At 35.9% G+C, this 24,224-nt stretch overlaps 1 protein-coding gene across 1 annotated transcript in view; it reads left to right on the top strand.

Moving 5' to 3' along the window:
- LOC149784914 (myb-related protein A-like) overlaps positions 1-22,344 on the top strand; it is an 85,444-nt gene extending 63,100 nt beyond the window's left edge. Inside the window, exons 14-16 of the mRNA XM_089978507.1 lie at positions 4,109-4,225; positions 12,196-12,264; positions 13,285-22,344. Of these exons, the coding sequence (XP_089834633.1) occupies positions 4,109-4,225; positions 12,196-12,264; positions 13,285-13,398 (300 nt within the window). The 3' untranslated portion in view covers positions 13,399-22,344. The remainder of the gene's footprint in view (positions 1-4,108; positions 4,226-12,195; positions 12,265-13,284) is intronic.
- The last annotated feature ends 1,880 nt before the right edge of the window (positions 22,345-24,224 follow it).

Genomic DNA, 24,224 nt, shown 5'->3' with positions numbered 1-24,224 from the left:
GTCGGGAAAAATCCGAGAATTTTCCTCCACAACTTGATGCCCGAAACAATTATGTAATTGATTCATAACTGAACTCTTTGTGAGTTAAATGTATCGAGTTCTAACCAGAATATTAGGAGGTTACAGTATGGATCATTTGGGTGTTTGCCATAAATATATTTGTTGAGACAATCCAAACGCTCAGGGAATTCGATTCGCCTAGTAGACTTTTTGTTTCACAGACAGTTTGATATCCGTATCTTTTTTTGGGAAGGTATGAAAACCAGTCTAGCATCACAAGAAGTCAACATGGTGGCATTAGAGCATTGCCGCTTAGGGAATGGGCTAGTAAATCGAGTTATACCTGCATGAAATCGATATAAAAATGATTTAATTTCTCAGAAATTGCGAGTATTAAAATCATTTTGTCTTTAATCAGCTTAAAGACGATAAAAACGAATGAGTTTATGAAATTTGAACTTATACTAGCGATTTCGATTGCAAGTGGCACGAGCACACAGAATCTCACAAACGTCATTTTCAAATATTGTAGAAAAAAATATTAAATGGAAGTTGCATACTGGTTGTAATCAAAATACAACAAAAAAAAAAAAGGGCATAAAATTCTCTATATTTTTTTCGAGACAAACTTCCAGAGTTTTGTTGACTACCACGTTGACATGTGCTAACTTATGCAGGGAGCATACGATGCAGGGAACCAGACTACTCTCCTTGATGAATCAGACTGGCCAAGTTTCTTGTAGTTCTTGAAATAAGTATGTTGTGAATTATATGTTCTTTCTGGTTTTTACAAAAGGTATCTGACTTTCATTTAATATAATTGAAATTCTGTACAACAACATTAAAAAAGAGTTTATTGTTGATATCACGTGACTATTGGACTTCCGATGTCCTTGTTTGAGATTTGTGAAGTCACGTGACTGTTAACGCAAATGGTGAGTACCGGATCAGGTTGATTCTATGCCGAGTTTCGTCTTGCCTGTCAGTGGATTAAAGAAATAACGATTATAATACTTGCCATTTTTGAGAAAATAAATAATTTTCCTATTGATTTCATGCAGGTCGATATAACAGTTAACATTTGCTAGGCCCACTTTTAGGCTATCTTACGGTGGCAGCAGATTCCACACTCCATCCTAAATGTCCAAATGTGGAAAATGGGGTTGGAATATTTGGAGGAAACCCGGACAAGAAAAATTTTGAATCTCTGAGCTGAATTTGGGTGCAAAACTATTACACAGTGACATGTAGCTTGAAGCATTGGTTTCAGATCTTAAATGGAATGCAGGAGAAATGGGACATTGTCATCACTTTTATTATGTATTAAGAAATGATAAGACCCCATGTATCAATACAGCTTTGGGGACTGGTTTATTGAACTACAAGAAGACAAGTTGATTTTACAGAAAATTCAGTCCTTGTTTATACTGTAATGTATAATTTTGAAGGTCTTTTGTCAAAATTTAAATCAACCCTTTTGTAAATGTCTTTAAATGATGGAATTTTTAACCAAATCGTCCTAAGGACTTTAGGTTGGTTGAAAAATCTTGTTTGATATTTTATTGGAACACATAAATTCAAGGTTTAATTTTTTTTGTTACAAGATAAGATTCTAATACTCTGCATTTATTGGGGTTTTTCCTACTGTGATAGGAAATGTTTACTTTGTATAACATGCACATATATTGCTCTAGAATTCTTTAGAATTAGAGTTTTGAAAGGAAACAAAAAAATGCATGCTCATTATGTTGTTTCCACGTAGCAACATAATGCAGGTCAGCAAAGTAAAGTTAGAATTTGTATTCTGTACATTGAAATGGCTTTATATGCCAGTTTATAGGAATATAGTCAGATTTGTTCCATGTGACTCATTTTGTGGTTTTGTACATGACCATCTTTTCTGACATATATGTTTTGTAGTCTTTAAACAGAAACGTCCTCAGATTTGGAAAATGCACGTTTTATAATCCAAAATGTTCTTTAATTCCATTCAGTAATGATCATATGTTAACCTTGAACAAATTAATTTGATCTTGGAAAAAAACTGGAAAAGACCTGGAAATTTATATTTAGAAGAGCATGGGAACCATGTAAAATATGTTTTAAGTCTTGAAAGTTAACTGTCTCAACATCTCTCAGAAGCCAGGCTGTTCTTTTCATACAATTATAGTCCCTCATCTCTGCTGACTTTGATCAGTAATTGACAGTATCAACACAGCACTAGAAGATTTTAAGAATTGGCTGTCTTTTTTAACAGTTCGGTTGGTATAATGTTATATACATATAGTATAATTCTGCTTTCCAAGTGTATCAAAATAGAAAACTTACATTTAGGACTGAGGTTCCTAGTTATCAAATCACTGAAACAGTATCGGATTGCTGCTGCAGCTTTGCAGGTGAGGGAGCTTTGAGATCAGTTTCATTTTGTAGTTGCTGTCAAAACCATGCCAGAAGCCATCAGAGATAAACCAGCTTTCCTTATGCTTTTGTATGTGACTAGTTTGGTGGTGCACAAAAAAAAACAAAGCCATTTAAAGCACTGATCATTCTGCAACATAGATGTTAATCCAAGCTTTTTAGTTTTTCTTCAAAACAAATTAATAACCACGTGCTTGCAGAGAGACCGGCTTGGTTGGAGATTTTCCACCTTTATTTATGGATGACCGTAAGTTGCCTGATCTTGTGAGCCATGCTGAAGTAAGGCTTTCACTTGGACCAAGTCAGAAACTTGTTTGTTTCAATTACTTACTCTAAAGTATGGTTTATTTCAAAATTTTCCCAACTTTATGCAAATGATAAACCATGAATTAACGAGATTAGGTGTTTATCATTTTTACCAGTAAAATTTGGCCTTGTACTGACTTTTTCCATCCTTTCTAGTACAAAGTTCAGATAGTTGCACAACCAAGCGGAATCTCTGATTATGTGCATGGCCAGGTAAGACGTGAGTTTACAGATTAAAGATAGGTAATGCCCAACTTTTATAGATGGATGATGTCTGCATTCATGTCCAGCAAGATTACTAGTGTTCCCTCCGGAATAGCTGATGCTATATTATTATACAAACCACACAATTGATAGGTTGTAATGTTCTTTCAAGATTCCAAGTAATATTTTCAGTAAATAAAATTAGTTTCACAATCACTGTACATGATAGACATTTAGGGTTAAAATACTGATACAGAAGAATATGTACAGATTTGAACAGCATTTAAATGTATCCAGACGCAATACCATTATACCAAAAATAAGTTTAAACTAAATTTATTGCTTCTATATCACTGGTAAGATGATGCATTTAGGATCAATTTATCAGGTATTATAAGTAATGAGCAATGTAACTTGGTATTGAAATGTTTGATGGTGGGTGCAATAGCATTGTAACAAAAAATGGTCACTGCGGCCTAAAATTCACACTTCATTGAGATCAGTTAGGTTTTGCATTTAGGTCAGTTTCCCAGGCATTGTTAATACAGAGTCTAGAAACATGGAGTGTGAATGTGTCTCACAAGTTTGACAACATCTTACTAGAACTAGGTCACTATGACCTACATTTTATGCATAAATTATGCATTTAGTTTTGCTTTTCTCAGTGATTAGCTACTGAGGCATGGAACTTGGTATGTAGATTCATCATTGTGAGTGCAGCAACATCTTACCAAAAATAGGCAACTGACCTATTTTCATGTTTCAGTGACCTGGATTAAGTTTTATATTTATGGACATTTTCTTGTGCATGTTTGATTGCATGGTCATGCAAAAAGAGAAATGATAAGGTGTTAATCATGTGAACACTTTTTCTTTTCTTTCAAAGTATGAATAAAGAAGTTGTCAGTCACAATAAAACCAAAACAAAATTAATAATATTTGCTTCTTCCGGTTAATAACAACAATGATTTGTATACATGTATGTGTTTGTAACACTTTGCGCTTCTGTTGGGTAGCAAGCATTTGCATTTTCTAGACAGGAACCAAGTTGAAATAGTTGTTAGATTTTATTTATCAGGTGTTTGGATATGTAATCCAGGTACAAGTTAATATTGAAATATTCCATTTTGACTGGACACTCTTAGATACTAATATTTATTAATATTTATTTTATCACCAGAGTAAATCCTTGATAGGAGACAACAATATTATCTATTCTCCACCTTCCATCATCAAAGACACACTTGGGGAAGAGGGACTAGAGGATGTCTTCACTTTGCCAAAGTCTCCAGACCCAGTATGTACAATTTCATAGAAAGATACAGATGTTAAACCTTCTTTCAATACCAAGCCCAGTTTTCATGAGGCATCTCTTGTTGAGTTCATCCTCAGCTCAGAATTGGATCCTCTGAAAGATTAATGAATTCAAAATTAAGTTTGTTTTGTAACAAAACACTAATATCATTGGCCTGTTGATTTAATGCAGTTAAACTTTTCTCTTATCTAAATAATGATTACTGAAAAGATATATTAGACAAGAGGGGCAGGCAGGACGACTTTCTAGGTACATTCAGGATTCTGGAATTAGAGGGTCTAGTTTGTGCATTGAAATAACTAGAAGAAATACAAGAGTTACTTCCCTTCCCAGTTGTAGTGCAATATGCACCTTGTTGTTGAGTTTAATTATAGTGGCATGCACACAATTGTGCATGTGCCACTTTTTTCTGACTGCACCGCAGCCTGCTAGTTGTTCCTGGTGAAGGGAATGGTGCCACCTCCCCCAGGCTTTTATGGGTTTAAGGAACCCTGATAGTTTGGCCTCAATCTGTGGGTCCATAAAGGTCCCTTACAGTTGAGTGGTTGGCTGTCATGAGTGGGAATAGAACCACGCTGATAACTGTGTCTGGCCACGGCAAGGGACAGAAGGCTCGGGAACGGTCCTGGTTGCCTCACATCGCTGGGTTCTTGCTGCATTTGCCTGATGTTTCTTGCATGTTTAATTTGCATATGCTCCTAAAAAATGATGCAAAATAAGAACATGTGTCACAAAAGTGAAAATGAAATGTAGGATCTCTTTCAGACCTGTTTACTGCTCCAGTTTCACCCTGGTTTTTTGTGAAACATTTCATAAAATATACATTAAGGTTCAAGATGGGAGGATATTTATTTTAAAGGCATAGTCCTTTTTCAGACAAAGCTACAGAATGTTAGAGTTCTATTTAGTTGTTAGGCTCTTCAGGTCTAATACTGAAGCACTTGAGAAGGCTTTACTGCACTAAATTCAAGGTTCTGTATTGTGATGAGTGAGGTAAGACTCAATAATTTAATGCTGTGATGAACTGATGACAAGTTCAATAAAGTAGTTGTATTTTAATCACTGTGGATAGCAGATAAGATGTTCTTTTTAGAAATGATGGTATGCAGCAAGAATAGTGATCAGGAAGTTCATGCCAAATAGTGGTGACTAAAGGGGGTAGGGACAGCTAATTTGCCTACTGAATACTCTAGAAGTAGCCACACGTTTGCTTGGTTAGGTTCTTCAGAACTATTGCTGTGTGACTATCCAGTATTTGGTAAATATAAATTGAAAGGGTTCCATCTATTGAATGTAAACAGTTTTATTAAATTGCAGTGTATAAAGTTTATAAGAAATCAGAACACTTAACATTGATCTTCTTGGATTTTGAGTCTGAGTTTAAATTTTGTTCTCAACGTTTTTTTGTCTTTTATTGATATTTTTTCATGTATTGGTCTATTCCATTAACCATCTGTAAAGCAATTTCTATCTGAAGTCTCAGCTTGTATGTGTCCCCCATTAGTAATGATAAATCTGTATGTTATTTCAAATTACTCTGTTTCAGCCAACACTTTTCACCGATTCTGAGTGCACTTTATCTGAACAGCTTTTTCATCCTGTATGTACTTATTTCCCTGCATAAAAAATCCTGCTCAAGATATGGTTCTCGCAAAGAAAATTGTAATAAAGCAACACCTCCATCCCCAGCTCATTTATTCTTTGTGTATGTATGCATTGATGAGTTCCTGGCTTTAGTTGATGAAGTGCTAGAATATATTTATCTTATAATCGTAGGTATATTTAATGGCACTTTTAACACGTCATTAGGTGTATCATGCGAAGTAAATGGAAGGTAATTGCCTTTGCCTACAGACACACTGAGGCAGCCGACTTGGGCTGGCCTGGATTGGTATCAAACCGGCAACCATTTGATTATGAGTCTACAGCTCTCCACTTTATTTGTAGGTAGCAGTACAAGACATTATGCTTGTTAAGACACTTAGTATTTTTAAGTGTCTACTAGACATAGACCGGTAAGTATGATTCAGTATTGACTATTCTTTGGAAGCTGTACACAGATGGTGGTCAGCCTAAGATTTGTGGCAAATTATATCAGATAAACGCAGATTTAATAAGTGTTTACATAGTACACATCTAAATATCATATAACATTTTGTTGTTGAGTAATATGTTAGGAATATTAGCCTGCTACCTCATGAATCCAGCCCTACTAAAGGACTCGAAATGTCTTCTATCGTTATATAGACAAAGGGCAGTAAATCTTGTCCATTACCTCCCCTCGATACCACCAGGTTTCCCCAGTTGTTAGCTTAGCTGCAATGCATTGCACACGTAGTGCAACAGACTCTGACAATCCAGCCCATTTTATGATCCTGTCGGCTCATCTAATGTTCTTTTTGGATTTATTGTGCAGTTTTATCGATCTACTGTTTATTTTACAATTTCTGCCAATTTTTGAGTGATTTGTAACTTGCTGGGACTCATCTTGCAAGACCACTGTCCCACCATGCTATCGTTGACCTTATACAAGATCATTACAAGTTAGTGTACCTTTGACTTTATTCGTTTACTCCGTCCCCAACCGAGTTCTTATTAGCAAAATTGTGAAGTTCTGCTTTAATTATGCTTAGTTTATTCAGCTTTCACACAGTTTTGATAGTATTATGGTTTAATTATTAACTAAGCGTTGTGCATTAGTTTATATAGGGCCATAGGTTTCTGTTACAACACTTTTACTGATCTGTTAGTTACAACAATTTAGTGACCTAGTAATTTCACTTAATTACTAGTTTCTGCATTAGTCTGTGTCGTTTCAGCAGAATATTAATTTAAACAATCTTTATGCAACTTCAGAGCATGGAAGTCTACCATGACTTTTACATTGTTTATATTATGTATACACTGTCTCTGATATGCAGCATCTATAATGCATAGTCAGTGGAGGTCTAGGCTTCCTCTTTAGATAATAAGTCATATACTGATTGGCAGTTTATGCTCTTAGCTAGTTAGTCACATACTAATTTGCTAATCTATGCTTTGTTTTCTCTTGTGCCCTTTCAGGAGGAATGTTTACTATATGCATGTGCACAGCGCTTGTCCAGTTTGGCATTGAAGGGAAGGAAAGACGAAATAAATCAAGGATGACAATCTGCGGTTCATTGTTGGCAATACCGATGGATTGGGGAATATTACCCAATTTTAGGAAGCCTGGGTGGCATAAACTGCCCCACCACCACGTCTGAGCATGGTCTTCAGGCCTGTTATTCCAGGTGCATGGGGTTGGATACAAATAATAATACTGCTGCTCTGACACCAGCCAAACACTGGCAGTCGTCATGACATTACCAGCAATCCAGCTGACACCGGCAGTCCAGCCATCCCAGCATGGGGACCTTTTTATTGAAATGATCCAACCAAATAGTTCATATGGGGATCATGGTGATAGATCCGTCCATCTAGCGTAGCTGTTGGTACCTTTATCATGACCATACCAGAAATTTTCAATGATAAATCTGTCCATTCAACCAGGCCTTTGGTATGGCAGGTACTGGCAGTTTGTATACTGCCAGCAATCAAGCCTACCACATGCTGTTCACACCTGATCTGTTGGATCTAATATGTTTCAAAACCGCACCGTCGCTAGCCGTCCAGCTGTTCCAATATGGGATCCATACAATAATTTATGGTGATCCTAATGACAGATCTGTACGTCCAACATACTTTCCACAACTTGCCCTTTCTATGATGGAGATTTAAGTTAGAAATCTTTCCATCCCCAGGCTTTTGGAGTGGCTGGTTCTGGTAATAACCGGACCATCTTCTCTACTGCCAGCTTCCAGGTCGACCATCTGCCGGGCAAACCAGCCAGCAGTGCCGGATTTGAGTATGTTCACTGCTTATCCACAAGGGACAACCAGTGAAGTTTTACTGAGGATGGAATTGAGTCTTCATACCACCTGGTATGTCTTCTCTAGTGCTTCAAGTAGACCCAGTTAGGCCTCATCACACAGTGCATGCAATGGAACTTCATCAAATCCACCATGGAATGAACTGAAGGTAGCTTTCTAGTCGCCGTCAAAGGCAATTTCTTTTCAGGTGTTGGCTACTTCAGAATGTCCCCACTGTTACCACTGCTCAATGGAATCAGTAGATCTTGTCGAGGAGGAAGATACGGATCTAAAGTGTTAGATGCCTTGAGAACTGATCTCCCAGCACTTGACAAGAATGTAGTAGCTGTTCATACATATGCTTGTCCGTTTTTGGATTGTTTTTTTTATTGCAGAAAATCTGCTTCAAACCCATCAGAGCTGGTTAGGGATATCATTGCAGACACCCAGCAACACCCATGCTTGGGAGGCGATGGCCAGGATTGTTAGGGTATTGTATGTGTGTGATCCATGTCGCTTCCAGCTTATCATGCCCTCCTTTTCAGGCGACCCTGTTTGGGTCACCATTGCTTTGGAGGAATATTGGAGGCAGGCAGCTCAGGCAATGCTCATCCTAGTCAACGCTCAACCCACACTGGAGTTTTGAACAACTCTGTCACCGTCATTGTGAAGGGATGTTCAGCAACCTCAAGACAGGGGATCTACTTACTCGCACATGCACCAACATCGATTCCTAGGATGCAGTTGTACAGTGGTGGTATAAAACTGATTTTGAACTCACTAGACTTCCTTCTTCCGTCAAGGGGTGGGGAGCTGATCAAATTCATTCAGAGGGGCTTCAGATTTCATTCATCAGCAATCACCTTTCCCCTCCTCATAAATACACCGTCAGACCAGGAGATGGATACCTTTCTACAATGAGAGATATGCAAGATGGAGATGGCGAGGTCATTATGCCTCTCCATCAGACAGGGTGAGTATGTAGTCAGTCTTGATCTGACAGATGCTTACTTTCATATCCCTATTCACCCCATCTCTTGCAAGTTTCTCTGTTTTCCTTAACGTCACTCCATTATCATTTCACCATTCTTTCCTTTGGTCTCAACATCAGCCCCTGGGGCTTTAACTCTGATTAATGATTGTGTAGTTTCCCTGTTTTCTGCCGACGTCATCTGCATTGATGGCAACATACCTGGGCAGCATCCTTCAGAAACTTATGGCGAGTTTTATCCTACTCCCTGGCAGAAACAATCTTCACACAGAATGGCCCTGCCATCATTTGGTCCTCGCTAGGATTTGCACACCTCAAGGAAATCCGATGATCGACCTCTCTGTGATGAGGTGGAATCAAAAGCTACCCACCTTCATCTCCCTAGTTCCAGACACTAAAGCTTGGGCTGTGGATGCACTTTCAATCATCAGGGATTGGCTGTTGGCCTCTGCTGCCGCTCCCACAGTGCCTCATTGCAGGGTCGGAATGGCAAGATGATTCTGATAGCCTCTCTTTGACGGGACAAGTCCCAGGAAGATTCCACCAACCTGAATTGACTGCCCTCTTCTACACACTCTGATTTTACCGGGACAGCCTTGCGAGTCAAACAGTTCCAGCCTTCATTTGTGGAGTGAATCTTGAAAGTAACCCACAACATCGTCCCTCTTTGTGCCTCTATCTTTTGATTGGCTCAGTTCTCTGAGGAGAAACAGTCAGTCCCCAATAAATACCAAGGCTACTGCCTCATGATATTGAACACATCCTTGCATCATGGCAACATGTTTTTAGGCGGGATAGAGACCTATTGGATGTTTTAGACCATATTTTTTTATTCAACCAACATTCCATTTTTGTTTTGTTTTTTTTGTCTCCAAAGGGATCAACTCCTGGGTTTGAACATGGTTCATTTAGAACCCCTTGGAACTTCTAGCTTACACATCACTAAAGTCACTGTTGTACAGATCTTTTGCTTCTGCATGCGGGGTAAGAGGGCTGTATACCCCTTTATGTTGGCCTGAATTCCCTTCAGTTCAGATTGGAGGGTTCGATGATTCAGATGACACCATCGGGTTTCGTGGCCCAAAATAGGTTACCGTTTGTCAGTAGTCAAACAGTCATCCCTAGCTTGTTCTTTTCAATAACCAGGTCGAGAACAGCAGCCATGCAAGATCCTGTTCATGCTCAAGCACTAACTTGCAACGCATAGAGAAAAGTCAGGACTGAAGTGTGTCGTACACTTGGTGTACTCAGACATCTCACTACATGTCACCTCGCTTAGCTTACTGCTTTGAAGTTTCAAGCAATCTCTGAGCCAGAGCACAGGATATCACGCTTAATGACCTTTATTCCTGGGTGAAGATTGTCATACGCTTGGTGAACTTCAGAGTGGCATCACGTAGATTATTGCTCAGAAGTCTCGTGCCATCTCTGCGAGTCTTGCTTTTGAACGCAACATTTCGATCTGAGATATTATAGGTGCTGTTGGCTGACATGCAGAGACAAACTTGGATTTGGTATGGCTGGTGGCATCAGCACAGACAGCCACCAGACCCAACTAGAGCAATCAACACAGCCGGTTATCGGATTCTCTTGCGACAGTTTTTGTGTGTGAGACTAGATCTTGTCATCCATAAAGAGTCCCCGATCAAAGGATCCCAGGCTATGTTATGAGTATCATTTGGAGAATGAGTTATCTTTCTATGGGGAATCCAACCACTCATCCCCAGAAGGATACCCGAGGTAGAGGTTGGATGCTTAGCATCCCCTTCTCCTATTAGTTTTTCTCCTAACATAATGTGATTGGGGAATGTATTTGAAGGAGAAAGCAAATTTTTAAGTAAATTATGTTTCTCAGAGAATACTTAGCCAGTCACATTACTTAAAAACCCTCCTGACTATCCTGCCATGTGAGCATCCATATTAAGTGTCTCACTAAGCTAAGGGGGCACACAGCAGTTATTATGTACTTTTGAGAGACTGACATATGTAAGGTGAAGTTGTTTACATTTGGAACCTGCACAGTGGAGAATGGTGACATACCTCTATGCTACTTTGATGTGGCTGACATTTCTTTGGAAATTGTACTCAAGGAAATTGTACATGATCTAAGCACACTGCTGCTAAAATGACTGCACCCTTGTGCTAAAAAAATCAGCCTGAATTAGTCTAAAGTACACCATCTTTAGCACCTATTAAAATAGGGAAAACGAATTTTGCCAACTTGACAATAGCAGATTCTGAAAGTGAAATGGATGAATTACTACATATATAAAATGTAAACAAAGTTATCAGCTCATTTCTTTACAATTTATCTCTGAAGTCCAGGAAGTGAAAATGACCAAGCAGAGCTAGCAGTTTTTTTTGGAAGGCGCACATCTGAAGTAAGGCCAAATTGTATACTCTATAACCCATATTATACCCATCAATCATACACCAGAGTAAAGGGAATTAAAGGTTCTTTGAACTATACCGAAGATATACAAGGTCTTTTTTAAATAGCCAGTATAACCAGTGAGGAAACCTGGGGAAATTCTTTTTCTTTAAAATTCTAAGCCTATGCAAAATACGAAACTTTAGAGAGCCATCTAAAGACTGGTGACACCTGGTGGTATCAAGGAGAGGTAATGGGCAAGAGTTACTACCCTTTGTCTATATAACAAGGGACAAGATAATTTTTGTCTTTTAGTAACACTGCATTCCCGAGGTAGCAGGCTAATATTCCTAATGTAATGTGATTCGGTAAGTATTCTTGGAGAAACATAAGTTACTTAAAAATTTGCTTTCTTTAAAAAAATCAGATCTAAAAAATTGAGTAAAACTACTCTTCTAAGCGATCTTGACAATTATATGAATTCGGAAATGCTATTTTGTAGGTATGAATATGTGGAATGGCTCATTGGATCACTTTATTAACTGTTTATTAAGGTGGTGAATACTGTGCTAGAGGGTGGGTAAAAATTTACCTGAAATGAAGAGGAGAGGTGATTGTTAAAAGGTTGGGACTATTATGAGAGGATGAATTATTTATTATTACTTATCAATTGCTGAAAATTTTGTATCATCTTTTTCAGTCAGAACCAAAGAAATCCATGAAGCGAATTCAGTTCAGTGAAACTCCTACGAAGACCCTTCTTCCAATGGTAAAATTATTCATTATATTTTTTTCCAACATATCTGTACTTCCACCTCAAACATTACAAAACTGGCATAATATCATATGTATTTACTGTTCCTTTCTATTTTTATTTTTTGATTTTGTTGTGCCAAGCAATATTTTCTACTTCATGGGTTGCTGTCAAAGGGATTTTCTATCCCTGGACCACATGACACGGAACATCTTAGGCATCAAACTTGTGTAGTATTCGATTTTTTAAACTAGCAGACCTGCCAGTCCTTAAAGATTTTACTGAAATGACCCTTAAATGGTGCACTTTAAAATCAGTCCAAACATAATTAATAAAAAAATTACAGTTATTTCAGAACTAGACTGAGTCTACAAGGGTTACGTCAGACATTTTTGTCTACCCATGTTGTTCATGCTAATTGCCTGTTTTTATTTTGTAGTAGTTTCTGGAAATGTATTCCTACAAAGACAGCTTATTGAGGGCAACTGGTGCAATCAAATCAGCCACTTGGATGTCCAAACATTTGGCCCATATGCCTTCAAAATAATAATGAGATACTTAGCAATTCTAAATGAGTAAAGGCAACAATTACATTTATTGCACACTATTAAGTATCAATTTAATTATTGTCCATGGCAGGAGAGATGATTGCAACAACCATTTGAATTAACAATATAATGTTCACATTATGTTGAGACTTGGCACATAATTGTGGACATCCTTGGTTTTGGACCTGCAGTTTCTGAAACTGAACTGAAGGTACTTTTTCTTTGAACATAATGCTGTCTTCACCACACATACTTTTCAAACACATTTCCCAGATCAACAGTAGGAGTACATGATATTTAATTACACTCTACTGAAAATTGGTCGCACTTGTGGGGAAAAAAAATCAGTGATCTTGCTGAGGTTTTTTCTGGTGCTGGCAGGTCTGAACCACTTGTACACATTTCCATGCTATCGTTCATGAAATGAATTCAGTGCTATGATATTTCAACCTACTTAGTGTCTGAAGCCTTTTTTCTGTCTTTTTAGCTGAGTGTGCAGTTTGAGAAAGTGGCCTGTGGGAAGACAGAGGACCAGCTGTTGATGACTGAGCTTGCTCGGACCTATTCCCAGGTCCTGCGGCCCAGGTCACTGAACCTCTGACCTATTTAGTAATATTAAACTCATCTGTGAGTCACTAGCACATCGTCACTGTATCGTCTAAATTTCAGAAGGCAGCTGATCAGTGTTGAGATCATATTTTACCTGTAGTGTCAAGTTTGTCCATTATTGAGACAATAGTTAGACACAGTGGGGTCTTTTTTATTGTCTGCATTAAGAGATAGATGTAGATATTACATTTTTGCTGGTTTTGTTGTCAGCTTTAAGACTTTATGTGTCATTGTTGAAAGCTGAATGCAGGATGGGTAGTACCATTACAGGCAAGACATTGTTTAGCAGAATCCATTTCTTGTATAACATGTACAAAGTCAAATTGATGTAACTTCATTACTTTTCATCCATCGTATGTGAATCTTGCTGTGTGACCACTTTATCCCTTTTTATTTCACTGTAATAGTTTTGTCTTACCTGGTTTAGTACCCAGAGTTCATGCATTTGATGTACTTCACCCTTTCAGCGATTAATGACCTTAATTTTGTTTCAAACAATTTATTTTACTAAAGCATCAGCTATAATGGCAGTAATGTTTCCTCTCTCACTCTTTTTAGATGGCTTACAACCAGGTGTCAAGAACTTTGTGTATTATGTCCTGTACATTTATCCACATCCAATGTAGCTTGTTCCCACTATGCTGTTGTACCTGAGAGCCATGAGAAAAGATGATGGCAATAAGGCTATTTTCTTTGTAGATATAAATGACATTATTTGGTGTTTGCCCTGTAAATGTTTACAGAACTTGCCTTCTGTTTAAATTATAAATGAAACCCATGAAAAAAATGAGGTGACATTGCATCTGGTCTCATTAAAAAATGGCTGAAAATAAGCATGGCAATCCAGTTTGGGAATATTTCACAATTGTAGATGCTGGCAGCAAACAGAAAGCTCATTGCTACCAATGTTTTACAGAGGTTTCCATGGCAATACGGTTTGGGAATATTTCACAATTGTAGATGCTGTCAGCAAACAGAAAGCTCATTGCTACCTATGTTTTACAGAGGTTTCCTGCATTCAGGTAGTGCTGGTGTTTGGTCAGCTACTTCAAACATGAACAAGTTTCTTAATAGTGTAACTTGTGAAGGATCCATGCTCCTTGGAACAATAGCTAGATGGGGTAGGGGTTGGAAAAAGGTTAAGCCAAGTGAATTTGTTTGTATAGGTGTTAGTTCTAAAAAAACTTATATCAATCCAAGCTGTTCATAAATATTGAAAGAGCTAATTAAGAAAATATCTAGATCACTGAATTTGCACTTTACTGCATTATTTCTGTCAGGAAATATTGTCATAGCTCCATTTGTTTTGACAGTTTGGTCATAGAATACCTATATGTACAACTGATGTTTAAGGAATTTACATACAGACATATTCATCTAAAGATGGATGTGGAAGGGTAGGTTTGATTCTTTGCTCTAATCTTCAAAACATTAATGCCAGTTATGGACTCAATAGAGCAAAGGCTGTATTCTGTAATACACCTCATATTTAGATCTAGTAGTGGTTGTTATGTCAAAATTTGAGTAGAAGCTTAGGTAAAGAGGTAAATGGTCGTATCAGGTAATCTTAATTACTGTGGAAAATACTTTCTTTCAAAGAGGTAAATGGTCCTATCAGTCTGTAGTCTTAATTACTGTGGAAAATACTTTCTTTCAAACTTAATTATGAAGACTTTACCTATCAATATCTTGAATGAAATAAACTCATATCTGCTGCAAATTGCCAGTAGTGGTATGTAAGTGGAATAATTGTGTTTGAATGGAATAATTTCAAGTTCCATTGGTTCTATCTTTTTTATAAACGTGACAGTCATATATGATAGAGCAACATCTGACTTGCATAGAAAACAGGAATTAGGGAAAATCACAGATACAATTTAACATTCCTAAAACTGATCTTGAGGCTAAACCCTGCAGGCTTGTGTATGTAAAGTAAGACTAATTGGCCTTCCAGCATGAGGTCAATAATGGAGGCAGTGGCTGTGGTGGCTCAGTGGTCAGTGTACAAGACTGGTGACCAAAAATGTTAGGTTTTGAATCCTGCCATTGGATCAGCCAAAGTTGGCTACTTTGGTGTATCCAAGGGCAAGAAATTATGTTCCAACTACCTTGGCACTAAATTACCTGTTTGCATTGTTCTAACACAAAACACAAAACCAAACCAATCTCAAAGTCTAAAATAATCATACTGGACAAAATCGTGAAGCTGACTTGTACTAGAGAAATCTTGTACGTTGGCCAGGAACTAATGTTTTTTTAAATATTTTTGTTCATTTTCTTTGTGGACATGCAGTACATATATTTTGAATAGTTTTGGAACTAAACTTTCTGGCATTCCGGAAAAATTATGTTTGAAGTGCAGATACTCAGCAACACACTCAAAATGTCAAGTCACAGGAAAAAAGATTTAAATTTTAAGTTCTTAAAAATTTGTTAGCACTATCTTGAAGGAAGGGGGATGGGTCATAAAAGGTTGGTTTAACAAAATGGACAAAACATTACTGTTTGATCAGAACTGATAATTTACCATTAAATAGAAGTAATATTTTCAAAAAACTATAAAACACTTTTTATAATAAGAAAAAAATTAAAAAGACTTAAAGAAATTTGATAAAAGCGATTTCCTTCTTATGATGCACAAATTGTAAAATAAAAAAACATCATTGAACATTTATGATGAGAACTCTACATTAAACTTTAGTTATGAAGCTGTATAACTATAACTATATATTATAATACAGTTACTTTTTTTGTTGAAAGACTTTAAGATACGTGGTTGGTCCTAAATGAAAAGTCTTGATCTGACATTTATATGGACACCATGTCAGCCGTCTTAAAATCTTTTCAGTTGAACATAATGTTTGCCATCACTGCATGTTTTGAATATGGAACTTTTAAATATGTTTTCCAGTTTTCCAATAGCAGGGTTGGCAGGTCTGTACTACAGGATCACACTGATACACAGTTTATACTTGGCGACGAGTTTTTGTTTTGCACATGGTTTACGATGTTGGCAACGAGTTTTTGTTTTGCACATGGTTTACGATGGATGTTGAGACAGCTCTGGTGCATATTTGTGGCTCTGCTTAGATCTGCTTAGATTTTTTTTGCACCAGGAATTTGCTCAGATTATTTATTTTCTAGGGTTGGCATGTCTACAGTTATGTCATGTAGTTGATTAGCTGTTAACCAGTTAGCAAGGATTTTAATAGGGACTTTGTTATGGGAGATAAAAAAACAAGCTATTTTAACAGTTGACTGTATCTTTGTTCAGTTCACAACAATTAATAATGGGATTTCCCAGAATTGTTTCCATCCATGTAACAGGTGACTGTATCTTTGTTCAGTTCACAACAATTAATAATGGGATTTCCCAGAATTGTCTCCATTCATGTGGATCAGTGTTGACAAAGTGTTAATAAATGATGTGATCATGCATGATACAGTTTGCCTCGTGACCAAGGCATGTAGGATGTTACGATACTCCTGATGGCATGAATGTCCATAATGCTGCTTGTGGTTTTAGTACTAAATTTAATATGCATCTGCTCTGCTAGATTTTCCCTGTTCATTTTAATAATTAATGAAAAATTCATGGACTTCAATTTGATTTGCAGTTTGGATATCTGCCCTTCAGTTGTGATATTTTTAATTAGCTTTATTACTGCCCATATATTTAAATTTTAGATAGCAATCACAGTTACCATATGTACATTTGACCTGCAAATCAGCTTGTCTCACCTGCCAATCCATACAATTTGACTACAAGTCTTATGGAATAGACCCATAAAATACTTTGGAACTTATAGAATAATAGCAAAAATTATGAAAATATGATCACTGTAAAATCTGGAGATGGCTTGTCTAGGTTTGATTTTGATCCAGGTTTCATTTTAGAATTGGTGCAGTTGGTCAGGAAACCAGTCTAACTTTAAAGGAGTACCTCGGACACTTTAAACAGTAACTGCACATATTTTCTCATGCAGAATGTCTGAATAATTAAGCAGATTGCTTACAGAATCTTCAAACAGTGGCATCCAACAAATGATATATGTTCAGAATGAATGGGACAATAAGACTTAAAAAGCTCAAAAAGTGCAGAAGAATAAAACAGAATATTCAGAATTTCTTGGAAAAAAGCAAGAAGGGCAACAATTATGTTAATTGGACATGATGTGTTGATTTGACGGTCACATGGCAGGAGAGGCCATTATGAAGTGAAACTTTGAAAAAGCTAAGGATTGCATCAAGTTAAGAGGTAGGAAAAAATCATTGATCTGCATAAGATTTGGAACTGTGTGAAACTGTACTGGAGGTAATTAAGATTTAAATGTCAATTTTAGTTGAACATAATGTTTACCATCTCTGCATCAGTCTTGAATTGGACTTCTGAACTTTCTAAATGCATGTACAATATCAGTACATGATAATTCATTATACCTTACTGAAAATTGGTTGGACTTAAGGAAAAATATTGACTGCCTTACTGAAAAGGTCTTGTTAGGGTTGGCAGGTCTGGCTTTTGGTCAGAGAGTTTTCAGTTATCGTTCCAACTTTTAGAGAGCAGAATTTCATTCTTAAAATCACCAGGATAGTATTAGTTTGAGGAACCAGTGAAGTGATCTATTTAAACATGGTTAATATTGGTTGTTTGGTTTGTTTTTAAGAACACTTTATTTGGCTATATGTTGTTGAGGAAATGGGAGCCAAGTGTCTTTAACAAGGACATATATAGTAGCCAAAACTGGATAGGTATTAAAACTGAAACCACAATCCTCGGATTATGAGTTGGATGGTCCACCAAATGAACTACTTTATCTACCTTAAGCAGCAATGCACTAAGGTATGAAGAAAGATTTCCTTAGGTAAAAGAAAACATTTCTTCTTGAGAAAAAATAGAAATCCTGAAAAACAATTTATACTGGCTATGACTGCTTTGGCTTTGTCAAAGAGACCAAAGTGGAGCAATACTGCATTAGTATTACTTTCATATGAAGGTGTGAGTTTAAATTTCTTCAGTTAGGACAAATGTTCAAAATAATGATGGGATATTTAAGTATTTGGTTTCTGTGTTTGTTTAAAAGTGCCATTTTTTAGACTGTAAGGAGTACATACTGGACACTTGTGTCTTGTCAGTGTTTGTTCATTCGGTTGGTTTCAACACTGATGGGTGATTCCAAGACCTAAAGGTCAAACTCTAGGGATGAGGGTATTTGTTGTAGGTTAGACTCTTTGTTATAATATAAAATGAAACTGGTTTACGTGAAAATATAAATTAAAAACATGCTGTTGACATATATTTTGTTTTGCAGTAATAATTTTTAGCTTACTTTGTATATAATTCAGTTTATTTATTTTTTTAGTTGCAGTCTGTCTGTTTTGCACTTATTTGTTTTTATTCATGGAATTACGTGTCATAAACATGTATGCTTGTTTTCTATTTAATTTGTTTGAATAGTATTGTCTGTAAAAAAAAAATACATTCTGAAAATATTTCTGCAAAAAATGCTTCAAGTATGTGATTTAATTCATGATGAACATTCAGGCTCAAATATTTTCAAAAGATATATATATATATATATATATATATATATATATATATATATATATATATATATATATATATTCTGTGTAATAATAAATGTATAAAGTACGTAAGTATAATAATAAATGTATAAAGTACGTAAGTAATTGTTGAAAATTAATTGATGTAGTTCCTTTTTTAAAAATTTAGTTGATTCAGATTACTTAACAAATGTTTTCTTCTTTGATTGTAAGGTTTAGATCAGTGACATTGAATGAATTAAGTTGGCTAATTCATTATTTACTACCAAAATGACTTGAGTAATGATTTAGCCTTACTAAAGTAATTATACAGTATTTGACCATTTTGAAGAAAATGCTAAGATGTATAAAGAATGGTTAAGAAAATGAACGTTGGGTAGTCGTTCAATGAAATAAGTGGTAAAAATACCATGATCACTGACAAGAAAATTTAATTGTGCTTTATTTTCTCATAACAAAATTTATGGAGAAAAAGTGTACATTTTTATCTATATTGGTATCCTAAATTTGGAAATACATATAAATTTTTATTTGCGCCAAAAAGATGCCTTATTTTACATGTGAATTACATCATGTATATGTACAAAAGAACTACGGGTAGTTCTGTAATATTTGTCTTTTCTTAATGAACACGTATTTGCTAGTGCTTGTACCTTTTGTTAAAATGATGCCTTAATTTAGCAGTAATATATAAACATGCATTCATATTTATTAGAAGTACTTAAGTACTGATACGTGTTCTGCAGATGGCATGGGTAATGTAACAACTTAATGGGTAATGGTGAAGATAGATTTTGTTTTGAAGTTTTCAACGGTTCTTTGTTGAGTCTATGTTAGTGGGAAGAAAGGCATAGTCACTTATCAGATGACAGCTGTGTCAGCAGTTTTTTAAGGTTTTGGTTAACCTTTGTCATTTGCATGTATTACTAAAATCCAATGATAGATTTGTAGCATACATGGGATGAATCATTATGAAGCCAAGACAATTTATTCTACAACAGGCTCGTTCGCCTTTTTTATCTTGGGGTTAAGGTTTCAGTAATCTAGATTTTGTCTCATTTGTCTATTTATCGTAAACTTCTGGATATATTCTCATCATACATTGCATAAATAATTATGAAACCAAAGCAGTTCATTCTATCCTACACTGGCTTGCACCTTTGTCCTTGGGTGTAAGGTCACAGAGAAAATTGGCAGTATGGTTTTGGTTCAAGGTTTTAGCTTACATGGCCATAATCCCGAGGGAGTTTTTGGTATTGTTCTTTGACCATCACATTGTTAATAAACAATTGTTATTTTAAAAATTCTTTGTGAAAGACACAACAGAATTTGACAAAACTTGGAAGAAATCATGCTGGCATGAAGCTGTTTCAGATTTGTTAAAATTATTCTGATCGAACATCAGATATGGCTACCATTAGTAAAAATAGAAAACCTTTCAATTTTGACAGAAAGCACTCATGTGTGAAGGTTTTTAAATTAGTTCAAATAATGCTGATTCATCTTTAAAATACAGTTGTGGTTACTAAAGACAGACAAACATTTAAATGACTGTTCTCTCAGAATTGATCAACATATAGAATTTGGCCAAATTTCTTGGGAAGCATCTTGGCATAAAACTCTTTCAGATTTGTTTAAATGATGGCAGTCTTCCATCAATTAATTATGGCTGCCATTGCCATGACCTTTTTTTCAAAGAAACAAGCTGCTCAACAGAATTTGACCTAATTTGAGATAACATAGTGACATGAAGTGCTTTCGAAGTTGTTCAAAAAGATACAACTTTAAATGGTTTCTTCTCAAATATTGCTAAATTTGACAAAAAGCAGGGATTATTACGCAGTGTAACAACAATGTGCTCCATGATTTTCTTTCCCTTCTACATTTACAACATGTGTATGAATTTTCACAAGCTTACATGTGTGAGATACCCTGGTGAGCAGTATCAAGCTTACCTATGTGAGATCAGCTGGTTCATTTGTTTGCTTATTTTCCTAAATCTCTTGATGGATTTCTTCATACTTAATAGTCATTATAAATTGAAGACAATATACTCTGTAACCTGCTTACTCAACATTTTGACATTTGAGTTCAAGGTCGTGTGTTTTATAACACTGTTTTGATAAGTGTGCTGAACATGCAGCCTTTGTCTTTCTCTTCTTTTTTCTTTTCATCCTGGTTATAAGTAATGCTTCACTGTATCATGTCTCATGGACATTCTTATCACCAGTTGTAAGAAATAGAATTAAAAAATACATTTGATGCAAGACCTTTGCAGAAACATAGTTCAGATTTCTTACCCCTCAGTGGTTTAGATAACTTTGTGAATTTGCATTCACAAGCTTACCTATGTTGGCTGCCAAGGTGAAGGGTATCAAGCCCAACTTGGGCCTCTTGTTTCATTCCCTTATATTTTCTAAACCCCTTGATAGATTTTCTTCTTGCTGGATAAATCATTATGGACCCAAGATAATTCATTCTTTGACATGCTCGCTAAAACGTTTAAACTTTGCGTTAAATATCACATTTTACACTTGTGCTTTAATCGTAGACATGACATGTAGGCCTTGATTTCTAGTTTCTTTTTTGGTGGGTTATAATTTGTGCTTCACCTGTATTATATCTCATTTGCATTCTTGTCAACAAGTGCAACAAATCTGAAGAAAACATGTTTGAAACGATTTCAGCAAATCTGTTCAAGGACATTCAGTTGTGATTTCTGTATGATGTACATCCAAGGTCCTGTTTTTTTTTTTTAGACAAATCTCTGATAATTACAGTAATGCCTCACAAAAAGGAACCCCAACATTAAGTATTCCTTGATATAATGAATACCCACATTGAACCCCACAGCATTATGAAGAGTATACTTCATTATAACAGATGCCATGTTATAAAAATATTTGTATAGATGCCAGATCATTTGTTATTGTGAGAGACAACTGAATTTAATTTTTCATAATATTTTAGAATCACCCAGTTGAACAAACTAGTCTAATCATTTTTGTGCTTGGAGAAGAGTTCATTTTTAAAAAAAAAAACAATTTTCAGCAATATTTCATTTAATAAAATCTACATCAGACACTTATTTTGCTTGATTTGTTTAATTTTTATCACACCTCCTGAAGGCATGCTTAGTCTAATTGCATCATGAATATTCATTTTCATGTAAACAGGAAGACTTTATTTTGTCAATTTTTATATATGCAAACTGTATTCAGTTGCTTCTTAACGAATGTCAGTAGAGGTTATCTGTTTGTTGTGTTGTTCACTGTGACTTTGTTGTGTTGTTCACTGTGACTTTGTTGTGTTTTCATCCTTATGAATGATGAATGGGAAAGCTGAAATTGTTGAATAAAAAGGAGATATTTCATAAAAATGCTTTGTTTGTAGTTTGTTTTGGTTCTAATGCCCTGTTGAGAGAGATTTCTTTGCTCGTGGTGTTTTGATAGTTTATACAGTAACACCTGTCTTGAAAGACCACTTATGTGAGACCACTTGTCTTGAGAAACCTTGTTCCCTTATTCTGAATGCAGATTTATTGATTACATAGTGTTATGACCTGTAATGAGAAACCACCTGTCTTGAAAGACCATAATTTTCAGGCAGAAGGTGTGGTCTTTCAAGACAGGTTCTACTGTATCTGATTCTGTCCATTCATCATTTTGGTATGCCTTTCACATACAAGGAGTGGAATGCTACTACTGACCCTTAAATCATGCAGTCTTTCAATATACCCCATTTTAGGAAGTGGGCTGTATATAGGATTCACGTTGTTCATTCATGTGTTTATGTATTAAATACTGGTACCACTTAAATGATTGAGATAAAACTTGGACTGTGGGTTCATTGTCAAAGGATAGACCAAGTGCGTTTTGGATTAGTTACTGGAAAGTCCACTTTATGGAATTTACATGTATAAATGAATGAAAATTAATTTGGATCTGTTCTATAGTGTGCACTTATGACACCACCTAACTAAAGGATCAAATTCTGGTCCAGCACATAATTTTAGTTAAATAAACTGTAGAGATAGTCTATGCATGCAACCTCACAATGTTAAACCTAACATTTTAAACAGTTCCATCCTTCAAGTCCACACCCCTACATATTGCCCCAATCCAAAATGGTCAAGAGTCGATTTTACCATACCCCCACAAACCTTAGGTAAATTTCCTATCCACCCACAAGGGTCCCATTTTCCCACAATGTGGTCAATTACTTTTCTCCAAGTCAGATTGTGCTCAAATCTTTAAAATACTATGTAATTTTTTAAAAATTTGTTTGGCGGGCTTTTCCAAACTTGGCAGGAGGTGGGGGGGGGGGGCCTCACATTTAAAAGAATGCTGATTCTACCTTGTGGTCTGTGTGGTTGGTATTATGGTCAAATATTTATGCCTGAAATTATAGTTGCCATTTTTAATGTGACCAGATTTTTCAGATAATTAGGTGTTTTCATGTGTATTATAATCTTTGGCCCCCTGTTGCTTAATCTATTTATATATAAAGTATGAAGATTTGCTTTTCTTAACAAAGCTGCTTTAGTCATTTAGATCCAGATTTAGTTTCTTATATTGTTCGCCATTTTTTCAGAATTTGTCTTGGTACATAAATAATAATAATAATAATAATAATAATAATACAAGTTTCGCTTATTTAAGCATTCTTATATCATTACAGACTTGCCTACCGTCCCGCAATTTGTGTATTAGCCCCGCAAAATGCCCAAATTTGCCTGTGTCCCGCAAATACGCATTTAGTGTTGAAAAATCGCAAAAGTGGGGATAAAAAAATCAGCATTTCAAGTAAAATACGCTATCACCGACCAGAACAGGAAATTATCAAACATGCGCATGCGCGATGGTTAAAATAGCCATTGCAAACGCGTGTTCTGAGGCGGTTCTAATACAAAAATCTAGTCACATATTCTTTTACATTCTATTTACAATGGGTTGTTTTTTATTCTGGACAAAAAAAATCATGGCTTCTAAAAAGCAATTGGAGATCGATGAAAGTGATTCAAAACTTTATTAAAAAAACCAGCTCATAATGTTTTCGTAAAGAATACACTGAGGAGTATGACTTCATAAAGCCAGGAAACAATGCAGACACAAATGCTTTCGGCAACATCTGTAATTGTGAATTTTCAATAAAGTCTGGAGGAATATTCGATATACGCAGACACGTTTCATGAAAATGGCATTCCAACCTTGAAAAAGAATGTAATTTATATTGCCAGAACAGTGCATGAAT

This window comes from Sinohyriopsis cumingii, chromosome 13 (assembly GCF_028554795.1).
Source record: "Sinohyriopsis cumingii isolate HCF-2022 chromosome 13, ASM2855479v2, whole genome shotgun sequence".
NCBI lineage: Eukaryota > Metazoa > Mollusca > Bivalvia > Unionida > Unionidae > Sinohyriopsis > Sinohyriopsis cumingii.
This window is presented reverse-complemented; position numbering and strand designations above follow the sequence as displayed.